General features: G+C 40.8%; 1 protein-coding gene across 3 annotated transcripts in view; it reads right to left on the bottom strand.

The window, feature by feature from the left end:
• LOC141510965 (uncharacterized) overlaps window positions 1-19874 on the bottom strand; it is a 30481-nt gene extending 10607 nt beyond the window's left edge. The window contains exons 1-4 of one of the 3 annotated variants that reach the window (XM_074220350.1): window positions 19721-19874; window positions 19141-19313; window positions 10202-10328; window positions 8022-8117 (exon numbers count right to left, since the gene is read on the bottom strand). In XM_074220350.1, the coding sequence (XP_074076451.1) occupies window positions 8022-8117; window positions 10202-10328; window positions 19141-19173 (256 nt within the window). In that variant the 5' untranslated portion in view covers window positions 19174-19313; window positions 19721-19874. The remainder of the gene's footprint in view (window positions 1-8021; window positions 8118-10201; window positions 10329-19140; window positions 19314-19720) is intronic. The other 2 variants (XM_074220344.1, XM_074220339.1) reach the window with 2 other exon arrangements.
• Window positions 19875-20104: the final 230 nt, after the last annotated feature.

Below are 20104 nucleotides of genomic sequence, written 5' to 3'. Positions count from 1 at the left end.
CTTCAAGGGAGCTGGTTGGCTCCAGGGTCAGTCATTCCACAGTTTCTTAGTCTATATCACTAATGTGCCAGTGATAGAAAGAAGAAAGTTGGGTCTGAAGAGGTTTTTCTTTATAAAGGTTGTTTTATCATCTTAATGCACTACTTGTCATTAGCCAATAGAAAAATGGGGAGCCTCTGGTGGAAAACCACCAGCCACCAGTGGAAATGGCCATTAAAGTAAATGTTAAATAAATATGATGTATATTTTTTTGACTTTTTGTTTTTATACAGCAACTAGCCATTCATTTTATAGACTGGTTTGAAGGCTAAAAACAAATATGAATTTCCAGCTCTCAACAACAAAACTTGTAAAAATTCTTCCCCGTTTTCTACCTCTTCTATGTGAGAGGGAGTATTTTCTACTGTATTCTGGTAATCAATCAAAAGGTAGCAAGGTGCCCATTGAAGAAAGACTTGGACTTAGTATTTCATGAGAATGAATGAAGTTCAAGTTCCATTTCAAGATAGTGGCTAGCACTGTCGTCCTGGGTGAGTTACAATATCTGCCTCTGCTTCCTCAATTGTAAAATTGAGATAATAAGTACACCTACCTTTGAGCATTAATGTGAAGATCAAGTTAGATAATGAGTTGTTTGGATTTTTTTTTGGTGAGGCAATGGAGTTAAATGACTTGTCCAAGGTCACACAGCTAGTAAGTATCAAGTGTCTGAGGCCAAATTTGAAATCAGATCTTCCTGAATCTAGGGCCAGTGCTCTATCTACTGCACCATCTAGTGGCCCCATCTAGCCGGTAACTGCACCTATTGATAATTATTATTGGTTTTTGCAGTCATTATATTATTATGCAATCTCCTTGATGCACAGCCAAAAATTGAAGACGGAGTTTGCCAGGTGATAAAAACTGCAAACTTTTGGTCAGAAAAAAAAGTCCAACTTTGAGATGAATATCGTATATTATGTTTTGTTCTCTGCATTCCAAGTTGTAACTACTTTTGAATAAAAATGTAATTCCTATTCAACAAAATTTATAAAAAAAATTTTGCATTAAAGTTTTGCAGGTAATAGTAAACATGTTTTCATAGATTTGAAAAAAATTATTCCAGAAAGTCCTACATTAAATTTTTACAATTTAGTGAGTTCTTCTTCCCAAAACTGGGGTTTGGGGTTTATCTAACACTAAATGTCTCTAGTCGTTTACTATGTACACCTAAACTATTACACTCACCCATTACTCTCTTTCGTAGCCAGTATCAGTGTTTGGATAATTATCATTTTCTATTACAGTTTGGGATCTGCTATGGCTCAATCACTTTCTATCACATTTGATATATGATATTTTTACTTGAAATAAAATGATTTCTTTCCGAGGAATTTTGTCATGATTTCTTTTAGCGCTATAAAACAAGTTTTTGACATAGAATTATCATCTTTATGAAACTGGCAAGGCCTACCCAGAGCAATTGATATTTTCTAATTGTCTAGATCTGACTTTATCTCGGGAAAGGTGCTTTGTAATTGTATTCATACCTGTCATGGAGTTCACTTGGCAGGTAGATGCCCAAGTATTTTATAGTGTTTACAGTTATTTTAAATGGAAATTCTCTTTCTATTTCTTGCTGCTGAATTCTGCTGCTAATATATAAAAATGCTGATGATTTGTGTGGGTTTATTTTATATCCTGCAACTTTGCTTAAATTGCCAATTTTTCCAAACTAGTTTTTTTAGTTGATTCTTTAATATTCTCTAATATACCATCATTTCTTTTGCAAAAAAAGTGATGGTTTTGTTTCCACTTTTCCTATTCCATTCCTTCAATTTCTTTTTCTTTTCTTAAAACATTTCTAGTACAATATTGAGCAATAAGTGTGATGATGAGCATCCCTGCTTTACCCCTGGTCTTATTTAAGTGACTTGCCCAAGATCACACAGCTAGGTAATTATTAAGTATTTAAGGCCATATTTTAGCTCAGGTCCTTCTGACTCCAGGACTGGTGCTCTATCCTCTGCACCATCTAGCTGCCCTACACCCCTGATCTTATTAAGAAGATTTCTAACTTATTTTCATTACAGATAATGATTGCTGATGGTTTTAGATAGATATTACTAATCATTTTAAGATTTTTAATAGGAATTGTTTTGTCGACAGCATTTTTTGTATCTACTGAAATAATTATATGATTTCTATTGGTTTTCTTATTGATATGGCCAATTATACTGATAGTATTCCTAATATTGAACTAGTTCTACATTCCTGATATAAATCCCACCTGGTTAAAGTATATGATCCTATTATATATATTGCTATAATCTTTTTGCCATAATTTTATTTAAAGTTTTTGCATCCAAATTCATTAGAGAAATTGGACTATAGTTTTCTTTCACTTCTTTTACTCTTCCTGATTTAGGTACCAGCATCATATTCATTACCTGTCTTAGTACTGGAATTCATTACTCTTTAAATATCTGATAGTGTTCAGTTGTGAATCTAGCTGGTCCTGAGAACTTTTTCTTGGGAAGTTTATTGATTACTTGTCCAATTTCTTTTTCTAAAATTGGGCTAGTTAAGTATTCTATTTCCTCTCCTGTTAATCTAGACAATATTTTCATTAATATTCATCTACTTTATTTCGATAATTAAATATAATCATAATTGGGCAAAATAGTTCTTATCTATTGCTTTAATTTACATTTGTAGAGAATTCAACAATTTCATTTTTTAATATTAGTAATTTGGTTTTCTTCCTTTTTAAAAAATCAAATTAACCAATCATTTATCTATTATTTTGGTGGATTTTTTCCCATAAAACCCAGCAACTAGTTTTTTATTCATTCATGTTTTCTTACTTTGAGTTTTATAAATCTCTCCTTTAAGTTTTGAGATTTCCAATTTGGTGTTTAATTGGTGATTTAAATTTTTTTATCTAATATTTTTAGTTGCATACCCAATTCATGGATCTGCATTTTCTATATATTACGGATGGAATTATGGATTTTCTTTGCACAGATCACTGTTACTTCAGAATAAACTCTTCCCCTAGTTCTGTTCACTTCTTTCTACATCAGTTCAGACAGTTCTTTGTAAATTTCTGACCCTGTGCCTTCCATCATTTCTAATAGTTCATAATCTTCCATTACATTCTTAGATGATCATTTCTTCAGTCGTTCCCCAATATGTGGGCATCAACTTTGTTTCTAGATTTTTACAACAATAAAAAGCAGCAGCTGCAATTTTCTGTTACATATAGTTCTTTTTCATCTTTCTCTGCTTGCTTTAGTTTATGTTTAATGGTTATCATAGCTCCAAAGGGTAGAATGGAGTGAATGTAGGGGCAGAGTTACAAAAGATATTACAAAATGTCATCCTTTCATTTTTATACCTTATGAATCTTTGTGTCAAAAGTGTTTCTTCTGTACCACATGATATCTGGTTCTGCTTTCTACCTCACTCTGCTGCCCTCCTCATTTTTTACAGGTGCATTCATCCCATCCACATTTTATTACAAAAATTCTATTTTCTTCACAATATCCTATGATCTGTCTCTATCCTTAGGGAGAAAAAGTGTATGGGTGAAGCGGAAGTGCTCAGCACTAGGAAGTGATCATTTAAATGGCCTGATTCCTCCCTCCTCACCCCCCCTTGCTTTCCATCCACCCCAGCCCCAGATGACTGGCTGCAACACTATCTTAAAAGTCTCATCATGTTATCTGTCTTCTTTGAAACTTCCTCTAGGGTGCAAAGTTATTTTTGAGCATGAGATACCTAGATGGTACTATGGACAGAGTACTAAACCTGGAGTCAGGATGACTTGAGTTCAAATCCAGATTTAAAACACCTTCTGTATGATACCATGAAAGTCATAGTACCTCTGTGTTCCATTCTAAGCTCAATGTTGTTCAGTTGCTTTAGTCATGCCCAACTCTTCATGACTCCATTGTGGTTTTCATTTCACACAGCAAATATCAAGAGTCTGAGGTTGGATTTGAACTCATGCCCTCCTGACTCCAGGACTGATGCTCTGTCCACTGGGCCACCTAGTTTGCCTTCAAAAATTAAAGACTAACATCAAACCTGTTGGTGATGTTTGTCCTTTGTTCTAAAAGACCATGACATCAGGGAGGTGATGCCATGACAAGATGGATTCGATTTGAGTGAGGGGGACTGTGCTATGTCACCAGCCTCACTTTCTCCTCCAGAGCCATTTGGTCAGATATGGATCAGGACAACTGGAGATGGCCCTGAATACAAGGAAATCAGGGTTAAGTGACTTACCCAAGGTCACATGGCTAGTATCTGAGACCAGATTGGAACTCAGGTCTTCCTGACTTCAGGGCTGGTGCTCTATCCACTGTGTCATCTAATTGCTATTTGGTACCTCAGTTCTAAAATGAAGATAATAATAGCACATGGCTCCCAGGGTTTTCTTTTCTTTTCTTTTTTTTAGGTTTTTGCAAGGCAATGGGGTTAAGTGGCTTGCCCAAGGCCACACAGCTAGGGAATTATTAAATGTCTGCAGCCGGATTTTTTTAACTCAGGTACTCCTGACCCCTGGGCTGGTGCTCTATCTACTGTGCCACCTAGCTGCCCCTATCCCAGGGTTTTCTGAAGATCAAATGAGCTAATATTTTAATTGCTTGGAACATAATAGGCACAATGTGAATATTATCTATTATTATTATTATTATTTTTGTGATTTTGACTATCAATTCTACACACCTTAAACTACTATTCTCCTCTTTCCTTTTCTTCACTGATTTCTCTCTTGAACTTAATGCAGTTTAATAACAAAACTCTCTTTTTGCCTGACTCATCTAAGAATGAGGCTCAGGATCTGTTGTTTCTTTCCAAACCATGTCCATATGGACTATATGACTAAAGCTACTGGACAGCAGGGACCATCTTTTACCTTTAACATGGTAGGCATTTATTAGCGATTATTGACTGACTGGGCCTGGGGCTACACTATGTACCAACCTCTACTTCAATCCCTGAATTCTGGTCTCCTAGTTTCAAAGGCAGGTTCTGGCCTCAGTCCTCTTTCTTCTTCTTCTTCTTTTTTTTTAGTTTTTTTTTTTTGCAAGCCCAAGGCCACACAGGTAGGTAATTATTAAGTATCTGAGACCGGATTTGAACCTAGGTACTCCTGACTCCAGGGCCGGTGCTTTATCCACTGAGCCACCTAGCCACCCCTTCTCAGTCCTCTTTCTCTTTCTAATACCTTGTCAGCTACAAGGAATTACCTTTTTCTAGTTCCAACTCAATGAGACCTGACCAGACTGGATAGCACAAAGGCTTCTAGACTTCCAGACTATCTGGTTCTATGGGATGTCTGGGGGTCTCTACTTTCAAAACTGCCCAACTGAGATCCTTTCTTAAGCTAAACTACCAGGTGGTGTCAAATGTTAATATATAGAGTGTAACTCCAATGGGCTGACCATGTTTTCAAAATCCAAACACAGCCTTGCCATAAAAGCTATTTTATGGAGAACTCACACAGGGCAAGAACTCATTGGTGGGTCAGAAGAAGCATTACAAGGACACTCTGAAGGTCTCTCTAAAGCACTGTAGAACTGATTGTGCAGCATGAGAGACATTGGCATAGGACTGCATAGTATGGTGTGACCTCATCAGAGTGGGTGCCATGTTCTCTGACTGAGGCGGAATCAGAGCGGGTGCCGTGCTCTCTGGGTGAGGCAGAATGGAAGCAGCTCAAAGGAAACATGAGATGCACAAGTTTAGAGTAATCACCCCATTTGTGCCCAATCTATGGTAGAACATTTAGGCTCATCTTGGTCTGATCAGTCACAGCTGGACACACTGTTAACTTGTCTCTACATAGTGATGTTGTTTTAGTCTTCTATGATAATGAAGGACAAGAACCAATGAACCAACAAACTAACCCATGAACCAACCAATTTGAAACTGCCCAACTGTACAGTAATCACCTAAAAGAATATGGCTAACAATTTTCTGAGAATGAAGACAAAGACTGAGCCAGAGAGATCAGCAAAGGGACCTTAGGGTGATGATTTCCGCAAGTCTCAGCCTTAGCTCACTATTCCCAACTAGAGCAGTAGATTTCATTCCTACCCACATGGTATTGAATAGAAACAGAAAAATATCAGGAAACTGGATTCTTTGGACCCATTGTAAATTTAGATTATATGATTTCTTCTGGGCCTTCTCTGTAAGAATGAAATCCCTTGTCATTTCCCTAATGCCCTATCCCGCTGACCAAAGCAACTTTTCCAGAGTTTTCCATTTCTCCCCGACTCTTATTTCATTTGCTTCTCCAGTTAAACACTTGGCCTCAGTTTTCTAAAAGCTTCCCAAGAGCTCTCATCTCCTCCTCATCCCACATAAATCAGAAGCCTTCTTTTAGTCCTCTGTCCTGACTTTCATGAAGAGATGACTTCTCTGGTAGCCAAGACAAATCCCTTTGCAAGTATAAATGATCGCAGTCCATCCTACCTTTTACCCCAGGTTTTCTTCTTGGATCAATCCCGTTTTACTCTAATTTTCAATCTTTCATTGTTACTGCTCTTTCCCTACTGTCATAAAAATGAAAAAAGATGTCTCCCCAATCCTGAAAAAAGCCTGAAGTGGCTCAGTTATACCCACTAGATAGAATCCTCTATTTTTTGTTCCATTTCTGGCTGAAAACCTGGAAAGCATCATCTACAAGTGTTTTTTCTAACTCCTTTCCTATTTCAGACTCTGTACAACAGCTTTCACATCATTGTTCAGCTTAAACTGTTCTCTACAAAGTTCCAAAAATCTCCTAATTGCAACATCTAATTTTTTTCTCAAACTTTATCTTTTTTGACCTCTCTAGGACATAGTCCATCAACCCCTTTTCCTTGATATTCTCTTCTCTCTAGATTTGGGGGAACATTACTTTTTCCTGGCTCTCCTAGGATGTCTGCAAGTAAATTCATTATCTTTTCTCCATTATTTCCCCCCTCTTCTTACTTTCCTTTTACTATTCAGGGCAACCCCTCCCAACTGTCTGGCCTCATAACCCAGATATCATCTGTTCCTCATCATCTCTCACAAACTTCTATCCCACATGCCCAATTCAACCTTATGTAAAATCTCTCCCAAACATCCCCTTGTCTTAGTTCAGACCCCAATCACCTCACATCTGAGATATTTATTGCAAGAGTCTTTTGGATGGCTTCACTGCATAAAGTCCCTTCCCTTGTACACTCAGTCCTCTACTCAGTTCTCAAATTCATCTTCCTAAAGAACTTCTCTTCATGTCCCCACCTATTCCATAAATTCCTTTGGCTCCCTATCCTCAGGATCATATAATCTTCTCTTAAAGTCATTTATCATCTGCCTCTCTTACCTCCCCCATCTTTATTCACCTTACTACCTCTTCACAGATGCAATAATGAGTGGTGCAGGTCTCCACTTTGATCCTTATTGAGAATGCTCCATGTCTGGACTCCATGTTTTCTTTGACTTCCCTGAAGTCCCACCTCAGTCCCCTCATTCTACAGTAAGACTCCTCCAGGCCTCCTTAGCTTTAGTGTCTCCCTCTCTTGCTTAGCTCCAAATGATCCTAGATGTATTGGCTTAGTACAAAGAGGTGCCTGCTGTCTTCCCCCACCAGAGGATGAAGTCCTTGAAAACAGGACTTATCTTCTTGCCTTTCCTTATGTCCTGGGTGCTTAGCGCAGGGTCTAGAATGCAGCAGGTGCTTAAAGAGTAATAGCTGACCTGAAGAAAATCTGGGACAGCCCCAGTCCTCTGTGGACGTTTTCAGGAGAGTTCTATGCCCCAAAGCTCCAAACAGTGGATTCTTATAGGGTCACAGATTTATCGCTAGGAGAGAATGAAAATGCTACCTCATTCTACAGATGGGGAAACTGCATCGCTTGTGTCCCTATGCTAAAAAGAATCTAAAAAGGAGTTCCAAGTCAGATCTTCAGGCCCCCAAGGTTAACATTCCCTTCATTACAATACAGAAATGCATCATGAAAAAGACCTCAGATATTTGCTTTCATTTCACTCACCTGGACAACTATCCCTTGAGCCTCTTGGCTCCAGAATCCACGGTGCTTCCCCACGTTGAAAATAGAAGGTCAGATCTTCTCTGGTAACTGGAAGTCCTAGGCAAGGGGAAGAAGGAAAGGATAAGGATGGAGAGCAAATTTTAATTTGGTCCTCTTTAGGTATGGGGACATGCGAGCAAGAACTACAGGATGTTCCTAGTATTTTTCAAGAATGGTTTCCATGGGGGCTGCTAAGTGGCACAGTGGATAGAGCACCAGCCCTGAAGTCAGGAGGACCCGAGTTCAAATCTAATCTCACTTAATAATTACCTGGTTGTGTGACCTTGGGCAAGTCACTTAACCCATGCCAAAAAAGCAGCCTTGCCCCCCCCCAAAAAAGAATGGTTGGATTCTGTGCAGAGGGGATGATGGGATATGCAGCCAACTGGGAATCAGAAAAGCCCATTTTTGTTCACTTCTTTCACAGAGGAATGGACATAGTCTATAATTTAGAAATTAGAAGCAGCTGATGGTACAGTGCTGCATCCTGGGTCTAAAGACAGGAAGGCTTGATTCCAAATCCAGCCTCACACACTTCGCGGATGTGAGACCCTGGGAACATTGCTTCACTTATGAGTGCCTCAATTTCTTCAACTATAAAATAAAAATATGAATAGCACTAAAATCAGAGAGATGTTGTGAAGTTATAATGAGAAAATATTTGTATGCAGTCTTAGTTTTCAAATATCAGAGCTTAGATAGATATTCTAAATGTCTTCTCTTTTTTTTAAGATTTTTTTTGGGGGGGGGTAAGGCAATGGGGTTAAGTGGCTTGCCCAAGGCCACACAGCTAGGTCATTATTAAGTGTCTGAGGCCGGATTTGAACTCAGGTACTCCTGACTCCAGGACCAATGCTCTATTCACTGCGCTACCTAGCCGCCCAAGAAAATATTTGTAAATACAAAGTAAAAAAGCCTCACAATTACTAGGTTTTGTATAAAAACAATACTTTCTCTTTTTAAACTAGAATTTGAGGGAATAATAAAGGTGAATAAAGGTAAACTTGCTGTACTATTGAGATGATTAAATTAATTCACTATCATTTATTTCTTGATCCCATCTATAATTAATTGGTTCTGTCTAGTAATTGCTTAAGTCATGGTTTTTTTCTCTCTGAACTTAGTTCAAAATTCAGCTGGCCCGAGATGGGTTAACTTTAAAAATCCAATTTTCCTACTCATCACTGATCCATTCTTGAAGTCCCTGAGAGATATATTTGATTGGATGTTGGGCCTACTAACTTTAGGGCAACAACCCATCCTTCAAGCATGCCTGGTTTTTCATCCAAAATGTCTGGTCTGTTAGATCTCTAAGAATTTGCAGGTGCTCTAAAACAGGAAGGTCATAGGGAAGAAAGAAGGGGTTGGTGATAGCCCCTTATCAACAAACTTTCACCAGATTGTATTGTTCCCTGTCTGCTCTGTAGCCAGTCCTGTTGTTGTCAATGCCATGATGCCATCACCCTATTCTGTTATTTGTTCTATATTCCCCAAAATGTATAAAAAGGGAGCTTACTTGGGATGTTTGTCCAAAGGCAGAGCCAGGGACCCTTTTATTGGTAGGCAACGTTCCCAAGCTAATAAAGGTTATCTTGCTCAGAGAACTGCCTCTGTTTCCTTTATTTTTTAATTTCACACACAACACTAGGCAGGATTAGTGCAAGTGAACTATGTAGAAATGAGTCTGCCTGCTAACAAAAAGACCTTTTTAAACTCTAGGATGTATTTCGAAAGGAAGGGGTTGCCCTGGCAGATAGAGGGCTGACTACCCAGCTTCAAGGAAAAGCTGCATGGGCACTTTTCAGAGATTTCACAGACAAAATTCATCTCCAGTGGGAGGTTAGACTAGAAATAACCTCTAAGATGAATTCTCTAATACTGGATTGATTTTTGACTTAAAGCTACCTAAAATTAAAAAAAAGGGAAAAATTCAGAAGGAACAAAGGAAAGTTCTAGTATCCCATCGCATAATATTCAAAGACCTTATAGAGCCAAGTCAGGCAGTAGAAGGAGTCTGGCAAGACACAAACTTTTTTTGCCTTTCAAATAATTGATATATGCTCAAATTCTGCCCACTAGGTAGGAAATGAAGATATTACTTGGCTGGAAGATTCAGAGTTACCAGAGGATATGGTTCTTACCTAGGGAAAGCATGTTCTGGAAGGTTTCCAGCATGACCTGCTTGTACAGCTCTTTCTGAGAATGGTCTAAGAGGCCCCACTCCTCCTTGGTGAAGTCCACGACCACATCCTTGAATATCACTGATTCCTAAATCATCAAAAGTCACATGATTTAGAGCTGAAGGAGACTCCAGAATTCATCTAGTCCAACCCTCATCAATTTCAAGCACAGAATTGTGTCCCAAATTCATAACCTGTTAGTGTCAGAGTCAACTCTTGAAACCATAATCAATAAAACCCAATGGTGTATTGAGAAAACATTTTATATCTGAAATGAGATCATGTTGCATTAATAAAAGTTGAAGAAATATCTTACTAAGAAATGCTTCTCCCTATGGAATCAAGGGGAAGATATCTGCTTTATCAGAGAGGTATGAAAGTCTCTAGAGGAGAAAGAAGGTGATATGAAATTTCTCCTCATCAGAATTATCATAAGTGAAATATTGAGAAAATTTTATGAAGAATTTGTGAAAAGCTAGCAAGCATTGTATATTCTGGGGAAAATGTTACTTTGATCACTGAATAGAGAGCAAAGAAGTCAGTTATCTATTTAATTTCCTAAAAGTTGGAAATAAAGTCTCACCTAAATGAAAGCAGGAAGAGGATTCTCAAGACATACTCCTCATAATCTGGGTTGAACTGAGTGCTATGGAACTATTTCCAGTCAAATTAAAAAGAGCTATCTATTGTTTTGTTGAGGGTTTTAGATGGTAATGGATATGATGTATCGTAGAGAAGACATCTTTTGCCATTGCTTTCACTTGTCACTTAATTTTTCATTATTAGTTACATAGAAATGAGTAACTTATGGTGGGGTATGATTAATTCCCAAGAAAGAACATGACAGAACATTTATGAGGAATAAATTATTTAAATAGAGCTGTAGAAATCTAGAATGTTGGGCTTCAAGAGTCAAGAGAATTGGGGAAGCAAGGTGGTACAGTGGATAGAGCACCAGCCCTGGAGTCAGAAGAACCTGAGTTCAAGCCTGACCTCAGACACTTAATAACTGCCTGTTAAATGACTTGGGCAAGTCACTTAATTCCATTGCGTTATGTAAATAAAAATTAAAAAAAAAGAATCGGGGGGGCTAGGTGGTACAGTGACTTGGGCAAGTCACTTAACCCCATTGCCTTGCAAAAATAAAAAAATGAGGATGAGTAAAAGTGCAGACTGATAGCCAAAGAAGGTGGACATATCTGCAAATCCTTTGAAACTTGGGAAGGGTTATCCGATTTTTCTAGTCTGTTAAATGCAGACCACATATTTGGATTTGGCCACTGCACTTAGTTTCTGATGATCTTCCATTTCATGGAGAAAGATATAATTCACTTTTTCAGAGGTTCTGTTATTTTGGAATGCCTCAAGCTTATAATTTAGATGTGTCACCCTTGACTTTTATATCTTACTCTCCCCTGCCCTCCCCACTAATCCAGTAAATCTGTTATTTGGCTCCGTTATTAACATTCTCTATTGTAGATGAAAATTCATTTTCATTCTTTCATCACTTGGATTTTTTTCTTTAAGACATTTGATTTATCTTCTTATTGTCATCCTTATTTCACCTTTAACTTCCTTTATTACTATTTCTGAAAAATCAAAGAATTTGCCGGGGTTTTTTTCCACTTTCTGAGATTCCCAAGAATTTACAAACCTTTCCTTTTCTTTATGTTTTTGTAAAGCACGAGTCTTCATTGAACAGTATTTATTCTTGGTATGGGCAATCACAATATGAAGGCAGACCTTTTCATAATTAATAATTGATTTCTAATTGAATCTCTCTAATTTATTCCCAACAAAAGTTATACAAGACCTCTTTCCTTCTCCTTCCTCCCACATCTATTAGTCACCATCATGGTCATGCCATGAACTCAAAACATCCATTTAAGCAAAAGAAAGCACACAGATCTCATTTCTCAACTCGTTCTACTACATTGGAACTTTTCTATCAGACTTCTCCAACCTGCCCTAAGAAGCTTATGATCAGTAGCAACTCTTTTAGTAGTGATAAAGAATTGGAAGTCAAGGGGATGCCCGTCATTTGGGGAATAACTGAACAAATAATGGTATATGAATGTTATAGAACACTATTGTTCTATAAGAAATCATGAGGAATGGGATTTCAGAAAAGCCTGGAAAGACTTATATAAACGGATGCTGAGTGAAGAGAGCAGAACCAGAAGAACATTGTTTATACTAATGGTAATATTGGGTGATCAATAACTATGATGGCCTTGCTCTTCTCAACAGCACAATAATCAAAGACAATTCAAAGGACTTGTGAAAGAAAATACCATCCACATCTAGAGAAGGAACTATGGAGTTTGAATACAGATGAAAGCTTATTAATTTTTACAAATTGTTTTATATATTTTGATTTTTCCCATCTAATGTTTCTTTTTCTTTTTGATTTGATTCTTCTTTCACAACATGATTAATATGGATATATGTTTAACATAATTATTCATGTATAACCCATATTAGACTGCTTTCTGTCAGGGGAAGAGGGAGGGAGAAAAATGGGAAACTCAAAATAATATAAAAAAAGAATGTTAAAAACTATCTTTCAGTTGAAAAAATAAATAAAATATTATTAATTTAAAAAAACAAGAAGTTTATGACCAGGATAACTAACCTCTTCTTCTTTTAACACCTTATCAACCTTGGTACTCTAGTTCATCTCTCTTCTCTCTCCCTTTCTGATTAGAAAACTATTTTGGAACATCTGACTGAATATGGCACCATGTCCTAGGGTCTGGGGTTTTCTCTCTCTCACCTCCCCAACCCCTTGACCATTGAACTTCCTCTTTTATTTTGACTTCCCACTTCAATGTATTAGGTCCTTGAGGAAAGGAATCATCTTTTTTCTTTTGTTTTTGAATACTCCAGGCCTTAGCATAGTGTTGAACATATAAAAGATGCATAATAAATGCTTGCTAACAACCTACTATGCAGTTTCATCTGTGTATTTAGCCTCTTCCCTTCCTTACCATGACCTTGACATCACTTACTATTTTAGTCTTCTTCCACCTTACTTCCTGCCATCTTCTCTTTGATCCAATGACACTGGCTTCCTTGTTATGCCAGAAGACCCTCCATCTTAAGGCTCCAGTTTCCCAAAGTGACTGGAATTCCCTGCCTCCTCAATTTGGCCTCTTGGATTCCTTTAAGTCTTTACAAAACACCAGCTTTTACAGGAAATATTTCTTAGTCCCTCCTCATTCTGCCGCCTTCCTTCTTTAATTATATCCTATTTGCCTGTCCATAGCTTGTTGTCTCTTCATTAGACTGGGAGCTCCCTGAAGGCAGGTGCTCCTCTTTGCCTCTTTTTGCATGGCCCCACTAAGCACAGGTCTGGCACAGGGAAGGCTCTTCATGAGTGTTTCTATTGAATAACACCTTCCATTGCCTCCTCAGAACCTCTTCAGGTAGATGATTTGACAGTGAGTGACTTTGTTCCTCCATCTCTAACACAGTGGAAACCCTGGGCTGTGTGAGCACCAATCATCTAAAGGCTATTTGATCCCACCCTGTCCCCTTCTGTGCCACATCTCATATTTTCAACCTTTCTCTGTCAGCTGGTCCCTTTTCTACTGCCTTCTAACAAATCTATCTCCTCCACCCAAATAAAATGACCTCCATCCAGACTTTTCTGAAAGTTCGTTTTCTCTCTTCTCTCTCTCTCTCTCTCTCTCTCATTATTTAATTCTTAATTGCCAAATCTGATGGGTTTTTCCCTTCCTGGTCCTCACCAACTTCACTTCTTCAGACAACACTGACCACTCTCTCCTCCAGGGTCTTCATTTCTTGGGGAGTTTTCTCTCCCATTTTACCTCCCACATATCTGACCATACTTTTTCTGGTCCCTTTCATGGCCCTCTGGGCCCTCTGCTTTTCTACCTGATTGAACTATCATCTCCACAGGAGATCTGAGACCTACATCTCCACTGTCAGTTCTAGACAACCAGCTTCCACTCAGTAAAGCTCCCAGCGGGCTCCAGCACATCACCTGAGCACTTCAGCATATCTCAGTTCCAAGACATAAGGACAGAGAAATCTCAGCTCCTAGGAAGATGGCAGAGTCATCTGATCTCTAAGGAAAGAAGGCATAGGGATCTCAGGGCTAAAGGCTCTGGTTTTTATCCAGCTTTTTGGGTGAGTCTTCCTACTCCCAAGAGCCCCTCCTTGCCTATAAGCCCCTCCTCCCCCATCAGAGCTTTCCTCCAGTGACATCCAATTTCAGGATCCTGCTTGCCTCTATGTCCTAAGTCCTGCTCACCATCATCTGGAATACCATTGCCATTGGAACAACACCTCTTTACCCTAGACTCTTCTCAGGCTACCAATCTTTACTCCAGGGCTTGAATTCTACCTGAACTTCCACCTCTAGGAGCTTCTCCTCCCCCATTTCTACAACTCTTTCCCATCCTTGCCTCTTATTCCCCTCCATACATGCAGTGATACTGGCCTCCTTGATGTTCTTCACAGGTGACTCTCCATCTCCTGACTCTTCCTTTTCACTGCTTTTCCCCTTCCTCCCATAAGCCTCACCTGCTGTCCTGCCTCATCTCTGCCTCTGGGTTTCATTGGTTTCCTTCCAATGTTGTCTAAAATCCCATTTTCTGCAAAAAGCCTTTCTTGGTTCACTTTGTTGCTTTCATTCCCTACAATTTACCTTCTGTATGGTTTGTATGTAGGAAAGAAGGAAGCATACATGTCTTAAATGCCCACTAAGTCTTCTCTCCTGGGTCACTGCCTTGTCATGGCAGAGGGACTTGTGTAGCTCAATGAAACCAGGAGCTATACCATGTAGAGTTACCCCAGAGGCACAGGTTCTGACAAAAGGTGATCTACTAGGGAAAAAAATGGCCAAGCCACTCCAGGATCTTTGTCAAGACCCAAGGACAGTATTAAGATGAAGCAACTGAGCTAGAGTCAAAAGGAAGCTCAGCTGTAGGTGCATCTGGTGATGCTATAAAGATCAATAGTGCACAAGAACTGGAAATGGAAGCTCTAGGAGCCAAGGTGGGCTAGATGTGGTCAAACAGGAGATGGGGAACTGCCATGTTGTCATCTTGGGTGTCGACCCAAGGATCACATCCTCCTCTCTGCTGATACTGCAACCACCTTGGAGCAGGCCCTTACCCTTGGGCTATGACAGTCAACTGGTGGGTCTCCCTGCTTCAGGATCCTCTCATCTTCAATGCATCCTTGGGTGTCAGGGAACTTAAATGGATGGGAATAGGGGATCATTACATCTACCAGTGTGAGCATGCATCCTTTAGGAGGAATGGAGCAGCCCTCAGAGCCAATACAGGGTGAGAAAAGCAGGTCTGGAGAGAAGTCCAAAAATGGCAGAATGACATCTGTGTGAATCCAAGACAAACTGTTCAACCTCATAGTGATTCAAAACTATGTTCCAACCATAATCTTGAGGAGGCCTCAGCTTTTAGGAGCAGTTTTTTTTTTAAAAAAATGTTATTTAAAGGCAATTGGATTAAGTGACTTGCCCAAGCTTACACAGCTAGGCAATTATCAAGGTTTGAACTCTGGTCCTCCTGACTCCAGGACCAGTGCTCTATCCACTGCTCCACCTAGTCCCTAGATCAGCTTTATGAAGACCTACAACATCTTTTAGAAATCACAGCAGGAGGGGCCCAGACAGGGTGTGAGGTCATGGCCCAGGCATTCTGGGAAATGGTTGTCCTCCCCAGGCCTTTCTCAGCCTGGGATTTCAACCCTAAGTGGGAACTTAGGACAGAACATTCTACCCAACGATGAGTGCTAGGGTGCTCTCTCCTTAGCCCCTTTTCAGTTTCCTTTTCTGACCTGCATTCCTCACTTAAGTCTATAAATTCTGAGAGGGCAGAGACTTTCTGTTGGATTCCCCAGTGTTCAGGGCAGTGCCCAACACACCACTGGTGCTTAATAAGTATTGATTGACCATTGATGACCCAAATACTCTCATTTTGCCTCTTATTTTGCTTTGAAAATTGAAGTCTTTCACATTAAGAAACCTCTCCTCCCAGCTTCCTCTCAGACATCTAGAATGGACATCTAATAGAGCTCTTAAACCCAATATATCTTAAATGGATCTCATTATCTTTTCCCCTAAAGCCTCCCCCACCCATCTTCCCCATTTACTGTAGAGGACAATACCATTTCCCATTCCCTCAAACTCATAACTGAGTCATCCTTGACTCCTTTCTCTCACCCCCCCCCTTTTCTTTATCCAATCTGTTGCTAATACAGTCCACATCACATCTACAATCGCTCTCCATCACATCCCACTCTCTACTGATACTGCAACCACCTTGGAGCAGGCCCTTATCCTTGGGTTATGACATCAGTCAACAGATGGGTCTGCCTGCTTCAAGATCCTCCCCTCTCCAAAGCATCCTCCATTTAGCCATGTGTGAAGTGTCCACATTGCTGAACCTACCATGTTATCCCTACTTTATAAACTCCAGCAGCTCTCTGTCACCTCAAGGATCAAATGCAAAACCCTCCTGCATCCAGCACCCATCATGACCTAGACATCACCTGCTTTTTCAGTCTTCTTACCTTACTTCCCACCACTAGGCCTCTCTGATCCAAGGATGGTAGCCTCCTGGTTACACCGGTAAAGACACTCTAGACCCCAGCTCTAGGCTCCAAATATTTTCTCTAGATTGCCCACATGACTGGAGTTCTCTCTCTCCTCTCACTTCTGCCTCCTGAATGCCTTCAGATCACAGCCAAAATCCCATTTCCTACAGGAAGCCTTCCCCACTCGCTCTTAATTCTCCTGTCTTCCTTCAGTTAATCATTTCTCATTCATCCTGTGTATTCATTGTTTGTAAATATTGGTTTACAAGTTATCTAGCCTATTAGACTGTAAGCTCCTTGAGGGATCCACCCCCCATCTCCAGGGCTTAAACAATCTGTAACACAGTAGACCCTTAATAAGTGTTGATTAATTGATTGAGCCTCAAAACAACTTTGAAAGATGATGCTATCCTCATCTTCATTCTTACAAAGGAGGAACCTGAGGCAGAGGGCAATAGTTGCTCTATTAAATATAGATGTTCTCCATGTTCCTTTTTTGAAAACCCTTCTGTTCCATTCTAGGCATTTTGAAAAATACTTCAATCACTTTTTTCTTTTTCAATGAAACATAGGCACTGCCCACAGGAGGGGGCCATACCTAACTAGAATAAGGAAGATCTATGTTCAAATGTGGTCTCAGGCATTTTGTAGCTGTGTGATTCTGGGTAAGACACTTAGCCACTGTTTGCCTCAGTTTCCCCAACTGTGAAATAAGATAATAAGAAGCATCCACCTCAAAGGTTGGGGAAGAGTGTCCAGAGTGGATTCTGGGGAACACAAAAATGGTTCTATTTGGTCCCATTGTACATTTTTTTTTTTTAGGTTTTTGCAAGGCAATGGGGTTACATGGCTTGCCCAAGGCCACACAGCTAGGTAATTAATTAAATGTCTGATGCCGAATTTGAACTCAGGTCCTCCTGACTCCAGGGCAGGTACTTTATCCACTGTGCCACCTAGCCGCCCCTCATTGTACTTCTTGACCTTAAAATCTGATGCCTCTTGGACAGGAACTGGATGTGTCCTTCAGAACCTCCCCAGTCTAATATTACCAAAGAAAATTCGGAGGACTAGAAAGAGTTCTAGGAACTCACTCCCTTCTGTTTATCTACCCCAAAAGGCAAAGAGCAGCAATTTAATAAAAAGAAGATGGTTTCCTTTGTTGATGATATCCAGTCCTTTTAGTCCTATCCAAATTTTCCTGACACCATTTTGGATTTTTTTGGCAACGATACTAGAGAGGTTTGCCATTTCCTTCTCCAGCCCATTTTCTGGCTCAGGAGACTGAGGCAAACAGGGTGAAGTGACTTGGCCAGGAACACACAGCTAGTAAGTGTTTGAGGTTGAATTTGGGATCAGGAAGATTTTACTCCAGGCCAAGCACTGTATCTGCAGCACTACCCATCTGCTAAAAGTCTTGGAATAGTGGAAGCCTCTTCTTTCTTTGTTTTTAAAGTTCCTTTTCAATTCCTTTCCTTGCCTAAGGGTCCTTGGTGAAGGAACTAAGGAAGAAAGAATAGATAGATAGACAGACATATTGATAGCTAGATATACATACAGACACACCCATACAAACAAACACCAATTTATATACAAATACACACCTACACAATATCGGATCCCTGGGACTGAAGAAATCAATGTCCATCACTCTTGAGTGGATCAGAAACCTGCCACATGTCTGTCTATAACCTGTGTTGCCTTATTCTGGTCATCTCTAGGAAGGACCTCTCACACAGGTCCAAATGAGAAATATTTCTGTGGCTACTGGCAACAGCAGACACCGTATGACCAGTTCCAAACCCCTTCAGTCTGGTCCTCTTCTCTCTGACCCAGGGACACTGGCCTGTCGACTGACCCCTGACCAAGACCCTCCATCGCCTGATGACCATCTCTTCTTCTTGGAAGGTCCTCCCTCCTCACTGGAGCCTCCTGGCTTCCTTCCTATCACAGCAAAAATCTCACCCTCTGAAAACAAGCTTTTCCTCCACACTGTGGAGAGCTTGTTTGGACATAGCTGCTGAGATGTTTTCTCTCAACTGAACTAGGAGCTCCTGCAGGGCAAGATATTTATTTAAACTTTCTTTGCAAATTAAGTAGGTAACCCAGTGCTTGGCTTGGCCTCAGAAAAGGTAAACAGGAAGGATTCAGAGAGACTTGGGAAGATTAGTGTGAACTGAGGCTGATGGAAAAGGGCAGAACCAGAAGGACAATCTCCACTCCGCTGACAGCACTGCCAAGGATGACCGATGTCTAAGAGGAGGATGCCTCCTTGGCTCTCTTGGATTCCACCTTTGCTGTTGCTGGTCACTCACCTGGGGTGAGGGTCTCTGACTCCCAGTGGCCATTGTCTCTGGATCCAGACTTTTGCCCTCTGCAGACTGACCTGGGGAGGGTCAAAGATGAGACAGCAGGAAGACTTTGACTTTGTTTACTCTTCTTAGGCTGGATACTGACCTGGCCAGAATTATAGAGAGTGAGGTAGAATCTGCACTTAGGAGAGAGAAAAAGGAAAAGGGGAGCAAGAAGGAGGTTTGTACTTGAACTTAATCTGAACAGGAAGAGGATTTGTCACCCTCTCTAACTCCTTCCCTTTGGCCTCCTACTCCTCCCCCATCCTCCTACAGATACCCAAGAGGCAGAATGGGCTCCGGATCCCAAATGGGTGCCATGTGAAGGTGGGGCAGCTACCCAGTGGTAAAGCTGGAGATGGCACCTTAGCACCTTTGGAGTGTGAGGGGAGCCTCAACATGAAGCGGGGGAAGGAGGCAGTCCTGAGAGGCAGGCCTGGGAGCAGTCCCTCTGCAAGAGGTCAGATGGGGAGGAGGAGGCTCCGTGCAAGGGCAGCATGCAGAAGCAGGGTTACAGCAAGGGACCCTCCCTCAGACCACCTACCTGTGACTTCCATGTGGAGAGCTCGTTTTCAGAAGACAGAGAGATCGCAGCTCCGAGAGAAGGCAGGGAGATCGCAGCTGTGAGCCGAGAAAACAGATCTCAGCTCAAGGGGGAAGAAGGCAGAGCGATCTCAGTTTCAAGTTCCTGTTTCCAGGCAGCCCATTGGGGGAGGCCCCACCCTGCCCAGCCCCCAGACCCCCAGGCCGGGCCCTTTCCTCCAATCATGCCCCAGGCCCCAGGCCCCTGCCCGCTTCTCCTCCCAAGCCCTGCCCTCCATCACGTGCCACGTCCTGGCCACTGGAATGGCCCCTTCTCCCCCTCTCGCCTCCTCCCAGGCTTGGATGCCACCTGGGCACTCCCCCAGGCTGGGCATCTCTGAGATCT

This window comes from Macrotis lagotis, chromosome 1 (assembly GCF_037893015.1).
Source record: "Macrotis lagotis isolate mMagLag1 chromosome 1, bilby.v1.9.chrom.fasta, whole genome shotgun sequence".
In the NCBI taxonomy this organism is placed as follows: domain Eukaryota; kingdom Metazoa; phylum Chordata; class Mammalia; order Peramelemorphia; family Peramelidae; genus Macrotis; species Macrotis lagotis.
Note: the sequence above shows the minus strand (reverse complement) of the source record. Positions and strands in the feature narration are given on the sequence as shown.